Here is a 13,101-nt window from a genome sequence, read left to right as displayed (position 1 = left end):
AAGAAAGTCAAATTTATGATAGATGACCGAAAAAGTTCACTGATATTAAAAATTTGGACACAACGTGTTGTATTCATAGTAAAAGGAGCACAACGTGAAATTTTTGTTGTGGGTTTGATGAAGACGCTCCTAATGCGTTGTGGCAATGAAGAACTGGTCAAACTGTGGGTCAAACTATGTTGGCTACATCATGAAATGCAAACATTTCATGAAATAATTGATGTTGCTGTGATTCGTTTTGCTAATAATATGTTTATTTGTATAAATTTGTAATTGTTTGTTCAAGCAGAACATTCTTACAGTTAATAGTTCATAGGCAGCTTTAGATTTTATGTTGGTATTTGAAGCTGTGGTTCTAATATATGTACTGCTATTTTTAGTCTGTATTTAATATTTATGACATATATCCGTTGTCGTTCTGTGATCTGTCAATCAATTTCTCAAACATTAAAATGGCGTCGCTGTCGAGGTGTGTGTCGTTTTTATTTTATCGCAGAAGTTTTAGTATTAAATTTACAAAAGTTATAGAATATAGACAGTATTGTAACACATTTAATTCTTTGCTTACTACAGTTGAATATACAAAAAATTAAAGTGTTTTATTTTGTAAAGTTTATAACCTTCCTCAATACTTGTCATTATTCATACAACAGTAAATAAATAATCTTTATTCGTATTTTCGTAATCAATGCTTCCTCGTGACCCGTCAATGCGTCTATATATTGAATATTAATTAAATGCACTGGAATTTGCATTTTTAATATATATTATTATTGTTTCTGTGAATTTTCAGCTTATTACCTGCTCCCGTACAGCAGGTATGGGACAGGGACGACGAACAAAAAGCGAAGCGAGTAGGAAGTGCCTTAGTAGTTTCCCAAACCAGTGTACCACCATATGGCCAGAGGAAAGGATGGATTCCACGAGCAGAAGAAGATTTTGGAGGTATGGAATTTTACTATCAAACACCACTCTTTATGCTTTAAATATACGATATTGGCAGATAAATCAAGAAAAACACTGTTTTTCAATGTTTAAATAGTAAATATATTAATAAAGCCACTATCTTCCTACCAATGATTTAACCCATTAATTGCAAATATTTATTTTTATGTGATTTAACCTACTTTTTAGATGGTGGAGCATTCCCGGAGATCCATGTAGCTCAATATCCCTTGGGTATGGGGGCTCGCGGCAAGGAAAGCACCTCAAATGCATTAGCTGTACAATTGGATGAGTCTGGTCGGGTTAAATACTCGGCTATAGCTAGACAAGGCCATGGTGCTGATAAGGTACTTTCAATATGTTTTAAATACAATATTATTAGTGTAGTGTACTTAGTAATCTTTGTTACTACATTTTTGTTAATTTTTATAAATTATTTTTTGGATAATATTAAGTTAATTTATTAATCTATTATTTTAGCTTATGTAATTTTAGCGCACAATTTTACTTGTTAATGTTTATCATTATTTTTAGATATCAGTATTAATAATGGAACCTATAAAAACATTTTACATGTGATTTCTATATTTTCAAACAGTTATCAATACAATATAAGCCCTAAATAGTACTACTACATTCTTTTCAGATTATATACTCAAAATTGACAGACCTCCTACCAGCAGAAGTGTTAGCAGAAGACGATCCAACATTACAAAAACCAACAGAAGATGATATTCAAGATATTACGGAAAAAACTAAATTGGCTCTTGAAAAATTGACAAACGCTAAAATATCAGCGGCTATGCCTGTTAAAGCTGCACCCAAAGCTGTAAGTTGACTTTTATTTTCACTTATTATACTACTAGCGGTCCGCCCCGGCTTCGCCCGTGGTACCTACATGTTTAAACTATCCTATCTCTCAAGTTGGATCGAACTGCACATGGTGTGCGAATTTTATTATAATCGGTTAAGTGGTTTAGGAGTCCATTGAGGACAAACATTGTGACACGAGATTTATATTATATTAAGATTAAGATGTCAATATTTATTCTGCAATATTGACATACTTTTTTATTTGAAGCTTTAAAATATGTATTTATTTATATATTATACTTTATTGTACAAACTCGATAGAACAAAGCCGATATAAAAAGTGACTATTAGGAAAAAAATTTCACATTAAATTTCAGAAGTAATGTCCCATTTTTGTAATGTAACTAATTACAATGTGCTACTATTATATTTGTGTTTAATTTTAATTTAAAGCAATGGTACCAACTTAGAATGTAATATTTAGTTTATTATTATTTTATAGCACTTATTTATCCTGTTTTATAGTTCACTAGCTGTGCTGCGCGGTTTCACCCGCGTGGCTCCGCTCCTGTTGGTCTTAGCGTGATAATATATAGCCTATATGACTCGTGGATAATGTAGCTTTCGAATGGTGAAAGAATTTTTAAAATCGGTGTAGTAGTTAATGAGCCTATTCATTACAATCAAACAAAGTTTTCCTCTTTATAATATTAGTGTAGAAGTGTAGATCAGTAAGTATTTTATCAACATTATCTTCTGTACATACAGAAGAGAACTCATATCTATAAAGGTGTGATAGTGTGGTACATTTTCAGGCACCGGCGCAATACATAAGGTATACACCGGCGCAACAAGGTGGAGCATTCAATTCTGGCGCGAAACAGAGAGTTATTAGGTAAATTGGATCATTTATTTTACAAGATTAGTCAATTCATTTGGAGTGATATCTTATACTAGCTGTGCTCCGTAGTTTCACCCGCATTGCTCCGCTCCTGTTGGTCTTAGCGTGATGATATATAATATATAGCCTTCCTCGATAATAGGGCTAAATCGGACCAGTAGTTCCTGAGATTAGCACGTTCAAACTCACAAACTCTTCAGATTTATAATATTAGTATAGATTATAGCAAGACTAAGACTTTATAATTCTAGCTTACTAGCTGGAATGATGTTAAAAGCAGATCTTGGTAATTAATAATTTGTGTGTTGACTTTTCTTAGTAAGCTATTTGTAAAAAATTAAATGTAAACAGACCAGTTATCTTCAAAGTATGGCTTTCTAAGTTTCGAAGTTGATAGGAACAACACTGTATTCTACAAAATTTTGATAATCGTTTATTTTTATCAAGATAGCATAGATGCTCACTATATCTTCACAGTTATTTATCACTTCCAGGATTGTAGGGATGCCATTTGATCCCTCTACCTTCAAAATATCGATAATAAGCAACTATATTTATAAAAAAATTGATAAGAAGTAATAATTTCCAGGATGGTAGAAGCGCAATCGGACCCAATGGAGCCCCCCCGCTTCCAGATCAACCGCAAGATCCCCCGCGCGGCGCCCTCGCCCCCCGCGCCCGTGCTGCACTCGCCCCCGCGCCGCGTGTCCGTGCGCCAGCAGCGCGACTGGAAGGTGCCGCCCTGCGTCAGCCACTGGAAGAACGCTAAGGGTGCGGACAGTGCTTTGTGATTAGAGAGCCGGAATATGGGATTTGAGAGATGGAATACTTGATTTATTAATGTGTGCGTGCAGTGACAAAGTGTGTTTTAGTGAGTAGTAGCGTGACTGGAAGGTGCTGCCCTGCGTCAGCCAGTTTGTGCTGCAACCAAATGCTATTTAGTGCCGTGCGAATAAGGGTGCGGGATTGTGATTTGTGATTAGAGGGCCAGAATATATGATAAGGGAGGCTGTGATTAAGCAGTAAACTGTATTAAGCGATCGGCACGACATTATGATTTATGACTTGAAGGACCTGCCACAGGATGAACGTGGACATGCATTTTATGGAAGAAATTCAAATATGTGAACAATATAAAGTTATCGTGTGAAAAATAATTTTTAAACGGAGTTTGAAGAAAATAATAAGATTATTCAAATGAAAAGAGTTCTACGCAATAACTTTTAAAGACTAAAATATCATTAAATCAAAGAAAATGTAGGAAAAACATATTATATAATATTTATACCTATAGAAAAAATACTTTATTGTTTCCCACAAATTCGAGCTTCACTATGGGAGCGAAAACTCGCTTAAATCAAGCCGATGACACTGCGCATTTAATAAAAGTTTCATGCACACAGTAAAATATAATATATTATATACAGTGGTGGTCACATAATTAAAGACACTAAGAGCACTTTATACTACCCAAGACACTTCTCTCAACATTTTTTTCTACACTGCCATTGGAACTTGTAAAATAATTTTAAAATATTCAGGTATGTGTTGTCTAATGCTAAACTAAATTTTATCTACATAACTTGTTGGTTTGTTAGATTTTAATCGGTTCATCCTTACTACTAGCAGTTTTAACCTAGCAAAGGTCTGGTCATATAATTAAAGACATTAGGCTCCCTTATGAGAAATATAAAAAATTATTATTTTAATGAGATTATTTTTCCAACACAAAATGCCTGACGTATTTACAAAACATTTTTACACTTTTCAATATTTGGTTGCATGTCCTTTGGCAGTAATGAGGGTTTACATCTCTTGGGCATTGAAGCAACTAATTTTGTACAAGATGCATCACTAATTTGGTTCCATTCTTCGAAAATGCTTTGCAAAGTTAGTCGATGTTTGATGACCGCTTTGCCGCGACTTCTTTCTTTCTTGATTCCATAAGTTTTCGGTCGGATTTAAATCCGGACTGTAGGGGGGCCAATCCAAAACAGTTACAGATTGGTTCCTTAACAAGCATTTCACTACTTTTGCTGTGTGCTTAGGATCATTATCGTGTTGAAAAGTCCAAACAAAATGTAAATTTTCCTCTGCATAGGGCAGCATGGATTGCTCAAAAATATGCTTGTACTGGAATTTATCCATGTTGCCTTCTGTCTTTTCGACAGGTCTAACACCAAGTCCAGAAAAACAGCGCCACACATTGATATTTCCACCCCCATGTATGACTACTTATTAGTGTATCTTGGATCCATTTCCTTGTTGAGATGGCGTCTTACATATTGTTTTCTGACAGAATTAATCATATTAATCTTAGTTTTGTGCAAAAACAGCACATGTTTCCATTCTCGTTCAGTCCAGTGTTCGTATTTTGTAGCAAAGTCAAATCTTGCCTTCACATTTTGTTTTTTCAAAAGTGGTACTTTCCGAGATACTCTTCAGTGCAAGTTTTCCTCACACAATCTCCGTCTAATTGTCGTTGCAGACACTTCCTTCAAGCCTGCTGCACCATACAACTCTGAACTGTATCAGTTTCGACCCTTTAAATGGATCGTTTTTAGCCAACAACACCATTTTTGAATCTTTCGGCCGAGTAGTTTCACTTGGTTTTGCTTTTCTGAGTACGTTTTCGGTCGTGTGGAACATCTTGCCATGTTTAAAGCATTTATAACCATATTATTGGAACATTTTAACTATCATGGAAGTTAAAAATAATTTTTCTTGTGGACGAGTCGCAACTCTTGTTTTTAACCATAATAATTGATATTAAAACAATTAAACGTATGAATTTTAATTTTAAAAGTTAAAAATACTCAAAAAATTATGGAGTGTCAACGATTTATGAAATTACGCGGCGAAACGAAGAAAAGCACAATGTTGTTTCTTTTTATTTATGAAAAATTATAACTCATTTCTTGTTGTCTTTAATTAAGTGGCCAGCTACACGTACGTAAACAAAGTTTGTGTTACATTCCCACAGAGAGCAAGTGTCGAAACTAAAAAGGAATATAACTATTTTTTGTCCCTCATTTTAAAGAACATATTGTCTTGTATGGTTTAATAAAAATAATACTAGATTAAATACATTTTTCAGATAATTGTAGTTCCTAATGTAAATCTTTTGTGGTCAATTAGGGGGTGTCTTTAATTATGTGACCACCACTGTATATGAAATTTTAATTGGTGTGTTGTGAAATTATAATTTTCTTTGAACTTACAACTCGAGAATTACTGAACGGTTTTTAATGATTTATGGCTTGTTTGAATCCAATTGGATAAGCATAACAAATGTTTAATGTACAAAATTAGAAAAATCAACAAAATCTTCCACCCGTTCATAGTTGGAATCATGTTACGATTTTTTGTTATTACAGATATAAAGTAATAACTAATTTAAACATTTCTATTCAGGTTACACAATACCTCTGGACAAGCGATTAGCAGCGGACGGCCGAGGGTTACAACAAGTGCACATTAATGAGAATTTCTCAAAACTAGCCGAAGCTTTGTATATAGCCGATAGGTGAGTGTTTTAATGTACAAGCAGTTAAAATAAAACGACTAAAATATGTGCTCTAATAATATTTACATTAATAAAGGCACACAATCAGCTATTTAAAGGTTGTCAAGTAAAGCTCATCGTTCTAATTTATGCCTTATTTTGTGGCAGTAATGTTCCAAATCATTAGTAAACTCTGCCTTATACACAGGGTCAAATCATTAGTAAACTCTGCCTTATACACAGGGTCAAATCATTAGTAAACTCTGCCTTATACACAGGGTCAAATCATTAGTAAACTCTGCCTTATACACAGGGTCAAATCATTAGTAAACTCTGCCTTATACATACAACATTTTGGGTCTAATTGTTTATTATTGCCTTTTAATGATTTCCGTATATTCATCTAATTAATTATCCTTTGATTTAGCATCCTTACATAGTTGAATTTTTCCACAATTTACATTATCTATGACAATTTCACTTATTCTTGCATCATTTATATTCTCGATAAGTAATTTTCCTATATTTGCCTCACAATTTTCTTATTGATTTTCACAGGAAAGCAAGAGAAGCGGTAGAAGCGCGTGCCCAGCTTGAAAGAAGATTAGCGCAACGAGAGAAGGAAAAGAAAGAAGAACACTTGAGAATGTTAGCGCAGAGGGCCAGGGACCATAGGGCTGGTTAGTTGATTAAATATATGGTAGATATATAATTTATTAGTGTAGACATAGATAGATAGTTAAATAAGCTAAATATTTTCGAGAAGTTTTTAAAATACTTCTTTTTTATTTATTTAGGGATGTTGATGATGTGGGAATGACATCATCGTTTTTTAAGGAAACATCCTTAAATAAATAATAAATAAATATTTTAAAAACTTCTCAAATATGTATCTTACCATAAACAATGATTGTACATTTTGCAAACTAGAACCATTTTCTGAATTTTAAAATTAAATATTAGAAAACATACTAGATGCATCAGTGTGGTATGAAATGAGCCAACATTGAATGAGTTTCCAAATTTTGTTAGCAAGTCATATTTATAGTAGAATGCACAATTATTATTTATCTTTCTTATGTTAATGTTAGAAAATATTATAGATGTAGCGTACAACAATATATAATTAATCTATTTCATAATTCAATTCAATTAATTAACCTTAAAATTAACAGGTATAAGAGCACCGGAAGAGGAAACGGAAGCGCCAGCGGCGGAAGTCGAAGGAGAATCGGCGGAGAGAGACAAGTTACGTGCGGAGAGACATAAAGAAAGACAGAGAGATCGTAATCTGGCTCGTGCGGCGCCTGATAAGCGGTAATTTGGTTTAAATATTTTAAATATTATATATTGTAACCACAAGTATACAAGTCGAAGGAGAGTTGGCAGAGAGAGACAAGGAGAGACAGAGAGATCGTAATCTTGCTCGTGCGGCGCCTGATAAGCGGTAATTTAATATAAATATTAATATATTGTAAGCTCAAGTATACAAGTCGAAGGAGAGTTGGCGGAGAGAGACAAGGAGAGACAGAGAGATCGTAATCTTGCTCGTGCGGCGCCTGATAAGCGGTAATTTAATATAAATAATAATATACTAGCGGTCCACCCGGCTTCGCCCGTGGTACATATTTCGCAATAAAAGGTAGCCTATGTTCTTTCTCAGGGTCTAATGATTATCTGTGTCAAATTTCATCAAAATCGGTCCAGTAGTTTATGCGTGAAAACCATACATACATAATTACATAATTACAAACCTTTCCTCTTTATAATATTAGTATAGATTTATTTGAAGAAAGTAGATGACATAGATCCATTTATGTTAAAGTACCTACATCTTCTTATATATAAAAATGAATCGCAAAATGTGTTGGTAAGCGCATAACTCGAGAACGGCTGAACTGATTTCGATAATTCTTTTTTTATTATATTCCTTGAAGTACGAGGATGGTTCTTATGTAGAGAAAACGTAAACATGTACCACGGGCGAAGCCGGGGCGGACCGCTAGTATTATATGAAAATATCGGTATTATTTTTTATGAATTATTTTTTCTTTTAGTGGGAAATTGGTCAAGGAGCGAGAGAGAGATATATCAGAGCAGATAGCTCTCGGTCTACCAGCAAAGACAAACCAGGGTGGGGAAGCCATGTTTGATCAGCGGTTGTTCAACAATTCCAAAGGAATGGATAGCGGTGAGTTATTGAAACTTCTTTACTCCTAAATTTTGACCCATGAGGGTATTTTTTAAGAAGAGAGAGTGATTAAATTAGAGTGAGAAAGAACGAACGTAGCCTGGCATAGAAGTTTCACTTCTGACATGTGTACTTTGTTCGCACGCACTATTTATTGAAATTAAGGAGCCATCGACTCGCTACCGTCTTTTTGTGGATGTTTGGAAACAATTCATTCCTCAGTATATTGTGTAGTATTTTATTTGATTTTGAATATACATGCGCGCGAGCAAAACTAGTTTTATTATAAAATCACTACATTCTATAAAACAAAGTCGCTTTCCCTGTCCCTATGTCCCTTTGTATGCTTAAATCTTTAAAACTACTCAATGGGTTTTGATGCGGTTTTTTTTAATAGAGTGATTCTGCAGAAAGGTTTTAGTGTATAATTTATTTGGTTTTAGACAAAGCGGGCGAAGCTGCGGGCGGACAGCTAATAATGTATATTATGTCTAATGTATATTATTCTCACATTTCCTTTCCTACCAGGTTGCCTGGCAGAGATTGCTGTGTTGCAATAAGGCCGCCTATTGTGCAAAATTCACTATTTCAAATTCAATATCTCATTAATTTGTACCACATTTCCTACATTGTTTTGTACAATGAAGTGTTATAAATAAATAAAAATAAATAAATATGTTTGCAGGTTACGGCGACGACGAAGCTTACAACGTGTACGACAAGGCGTGGCGCTCGGATGCGGTCGCGTCGCACATCTACCGACCCACTCGGAACGCGGACACCGAGAACTATGGCGGCGATTTAGATGCGCTCGCTAATACCAGACGGTTTGAATTTGGAATTTAGAATTACTGACTGACTTAAGACTGACTGGCTTGGTTGGTAGTCGCTAATACCAGACGGTGGGTTTGAATTTGGAATTTAGAATTACTGACTGACTTAAGACTGACTGGCTTGGTTGGTAGTCGCTTATACCAGACGGTGGGTTTGAATTTGGAATTTAGAATTACTGACTGACTTAAAACTGACTGGTTTGGTTGGTAGTCGCTAATACTAGACGGTGGGTTTGAATTATTTGGAACTAGCTTTCCGCCCGCGGCTTCGCCCGCGTTTCCAAAGAAAAACCCGTTCGTTATAAATTTTGTATCTTGTATCTTGGCAACTGTCTGCGCAACTAAGTCTTAACGCACTCACTTAAATAATAATCAGAAATGAAATGAATATTACACGCTTTATATTAGCTTCACCTGTATGTTTGTTTGTTTGTAACCGACTTATTTGGGCGCGATTTTGACCCACTTTAAACGGCCAGATTTCGTTCAAACTTTGTAGATTTATTGAGGAACGATGACAATACACTAATTTGATAAAATTTTCTATTTTTTAGTTCGGTTTTCTATAAAAAGCGAGTTTTTAAACTATTATTATTATTTTTGTTCAGTTTCGTGGCTGACAAAGAGTTTGCGGGCACAAGCAGTACGAACACGCGTTCGGGACCTGTTCAATTCGAGAAAAATCCACGCACTGAGCCTGTGAGTATATTAATATATTAGTTTTTTTATTAGTAACTTTTCACTGTCTCGTGGTTAAAGAAAAGCCCGCATAGTTTTCGGTCCCGTTTGCCGATATAAAACCTGTCCTTTCTCAGGGCTAAAAATACCTTTCTACCAAATTTTTTTCCAAATTAGTTATTAATTTTCGCATTTTATATAAGTAAGGATTTTTTATTATAAGTTTTGTACAGAGGATTTTAAGCTGTGCCAAAAATTTACGCCTTACTTAAGGCGCGGGACATATACAAGCGGCGCGGCGCTCACACGCGTGCATCGGGTGCGCTATTGGCATTTTGTATGAAATAATTTTGGAAAGCCGCTTGTGTTTGACCCGCGCCTAAGATAAATATTTGATTGTTGAATGAATTATAATGAATTTTTGTTCATTGCTTATTCCCTCAGCCCCCGGAATCACAGACCCAATAGAAAATCTATTGTGTCGTGGACCGATCGGGCCGTTCGGGGCTCAATGGGTTAATATGTGTATATCATTATGTATATTTTTTTTAAAAGGCACCTGTCGTCACGGTGTTCGCGCCACCTCTGGATTATAGTCCAGACATTTTTTGCTTTTATTTTTATTTTTATGCACAAATAATTTTAAAATACAATATAAAATACTGGTAAAATACAAAATAATAAAATAATACTGGTATAAATTAAAATAATATGACTAAATAAGTATAATAATTGCTTAAAAATACTATAAAATTTAAATCTAATTATTATAACAAATTCAACAAAAGACAGCACAAGAACACTCAACTTAATCCTATATCACAGTAATTATGTATATTGGTAATTATTACAAAATACGTTTTAATAGACATTTTCTAACTTTCTAAATGTCAAGTTTATAGTACTTTAAATTCGAGGCTGAAACACAAATTTACGAGAAGTCTTAGGTGCACTTAATTCTAAGTAGACATCTTTTCACTGTAAATTAACTTCCTACCAAATTTCACTATTTTGTACATGTTATTTGTTTTTTTTTTGTTTGTCATTTGAAATTAGTTGCTTTGTTGATTTATTTTAAATATGTATATTAAATATTTATCATCTTAAAACAATTAAAGTACTTACCAAGTATTATAAATGCAAGCAGCACCGATTTATGATGAATAAAATAATTACCAACTAATATATAAATGTATTTAGTCATTCACAAACTATTTATTATGTCAATAATTGGCGTATCTTAGTATTTATTCATTTCAAAAATTGTATCACTAGCTGTAAGGTACCTTATTATTGATAAATAAAGTGTTATTTATTTTATTACCTCCACCCAGAGTCAAACCCGCAACCCCCGGCAACCAGAAGCAGATTTCGACCCGTTCGGTTTGGATCGGTTCTTGAGCGAAGCGAAGCGAGCGGACAAAAGCGCGCGCAAACACGAACCGCAGGCGAAGCGAAGGCGGGACTGACCACTAGTATGTATGATTAATCTAAACTTCTTTACTAAATAAATAATCACTACATAGTATAAAACAAAGTCGCTTTCCCTGTCCCTATGTCCCTTTGTACGCTTAAATCTTTGAAACTACGCAACGGATTTTGATGCGGTTTTTTTTAATAGATAGAGTGATTCAAGAGGAAGGTTTATACGTATAATAACATCCATTAAATAGTGGAGAAGTACTGTTATTTTTGAGGTTTCTAATGTGATGTCGTAAAAAATTACATTTTTTCCGCTTACATTGCAAACGCAGGCTGAACCCTACGAGTTTTATCAAAATAATGTACTAAGTATTATACACATTGAAAAGGTCTACAGAAAAGTCCGCGATGGTATATGTCTATCTCTTATGGATAACCCACAATAACTTTTTTTTGTCATTTTCTTTTTAAGACAAATAATGGCTAATTTTCGATGCGATTTTAACCAATACAGCATTAATCCTTAACCAATTAAATACCTTGAATACATTGTTCATTTAATATAGATTTATTTGGCCCTTTACACCGTATGATTTAAATGAATATTTTCAAAGATATTACAGATTTAAAAATTGCGGGACGTAGCGTTTGCGGCCGCCCGGCTATCTATTTTATACCCGTGCGAAGCCGGAGCGGGCCGCTATGTTTTTATACACAACGTTCACAGTTTTTCTGTAGTGTATTTAGTATCAGCATTGCACCCGTGCGAAGCCGGGGCGGGTCGCTAGTAATATTATAAAGCTGAAGAGTTTGTTTGAACGCGTTAATCTCGGGAATCTACTGGTCCGATTTGAAAAATTATTATGGTGTTGGATAGCCCATTTTATCGAGGAAGGTTAGCTAAAATATTTTTTTGATGTAGAATAGGGCTATAATATTATGTGTTATTATGTATTGTTTCTCACGAAAAACGAGTTTAAATGGTGTATTTATAGGTATTTTTTATATATTATTATGTTTACAACGAAATAAGTGCTTTAAAATAACATATACATAAACATATTATACAGTTAAATTATAAGTGCCGAAAAATTGTGTTCATTTGCTTTCAATTTAGCGCATTATTTATCATTACAATTTTACGATGACATCATTATAAAATAATTAAACTTATATGTATACGTAATGGCCATATCTTAGATTTGCTCACTTCATGAAATTCTCGACAATTTCATGGAACAGTCGCATTTCATGTTTTAATGTCTATTGGCCACATTATGATGTGGTTCTTCACTTAATTTTTCAGTCCCATATAAAAAGATAAAATACGAAAATCATAATATGAATACCTTTCAAATTTTGGTTAAATAACTCCTATACTACTACTCTTATATTTATTTTATGAATAAACCAAATAACTTTATTAACAGTGTTTCTCTTGTTTCAGATTGCTGTATTCCACTGTTGTCTATATTTTATAGATATTATTGTTTCGAGACCGGTCATATTCTATCGATATTTTTCGCTTATAGAGTTTCTTAGCAAATGTTTCAATAAAATTGCTGTTTAACTACAAGAGAAAATTTAGATCGATTTAATATAGAAACCGGGGTTTAGTTGTAAAAATAATAGATGTAAGTTAATTTTTTATGAAATAAACATTTTGACACCAATATCTTATTTTTATTTTACAAACCTGTATCTAACGTGATCCTTACATTACAAAAATAAATAAATAATACATGAAACTGATATTACTACAACGTTACATTGTAAAGAATCTCACATAAGTTAATATTCGTTCATATTATGT

The 13,101-nt window shown here is 33.8% G+C and overlaps 1 protein-coding gene across 2 annotated transcripts; it reads left to right on the top strand.

Annotated features, from left to right (window-relative positions):
- Positions 1-423: 423 nt before the first annotated feature.
- Bx42 (Puff-specific protein Bx42) lies at positions 424-12,839 on the top strand. Of its 2 annotated transcripts, none has more exons than XM_090117242.1 (14): positions 424-469; positions 794-945; positions 1,135-1,292; positions 1,592-1,774; positions 2,574-2,653; positions 3,249-3,430; positions 6,074-6,185; positions 6,723-6,844; positions 7,340-7,481; positions 8,222-8,355; positions 9,041-9,182; positions 9,797-9,887; positions 11,201-11,341; positions 12,736-12,839. In XM_090117242.1, exons 1-13 carry the CDS (start codon positions 453-455, stop codon positions 11,333-11,335), a joined length of 1,650 nt encoding a protein of 549 aa, XP_089973368.1. In that variant the 5' UTR covers positions 424-452; the 3' UTR covers positions 11,336-11,341; positions 12,736-12,839. The 2 variants fall into 2 exon arrangements, with proteins under 2 accessions (XP_089973368.1, XP_089973370.1); XM_090117244.1 differs by having other exon boundaries at positions 11,201-11,345.
- The last annotated feature ends 262 nt before the right edge of the window (positions 12,840-13,101 follow it).

The sequence above is a fragment of the Colias eurytheme genome, chromosome 27 (assembly GCF_061535395.1).
Source record: "Colias eurytheme isolate Ceu_HAF_F1 chromosome 27, ilColEury1 Martin Lab GWU primary, whole genome shotgun sequence".
Lineage (NCBI taxonomy): Eukaryota > Metazoa > Arthropoda > Insecta > Lepidoptera > Pieridae > Colias > Colias eurytheme.
Note: the sequence above shows the minus strand (reverse complement) of the source record. Positions and strands in the feature narration are given on the sequence as shown.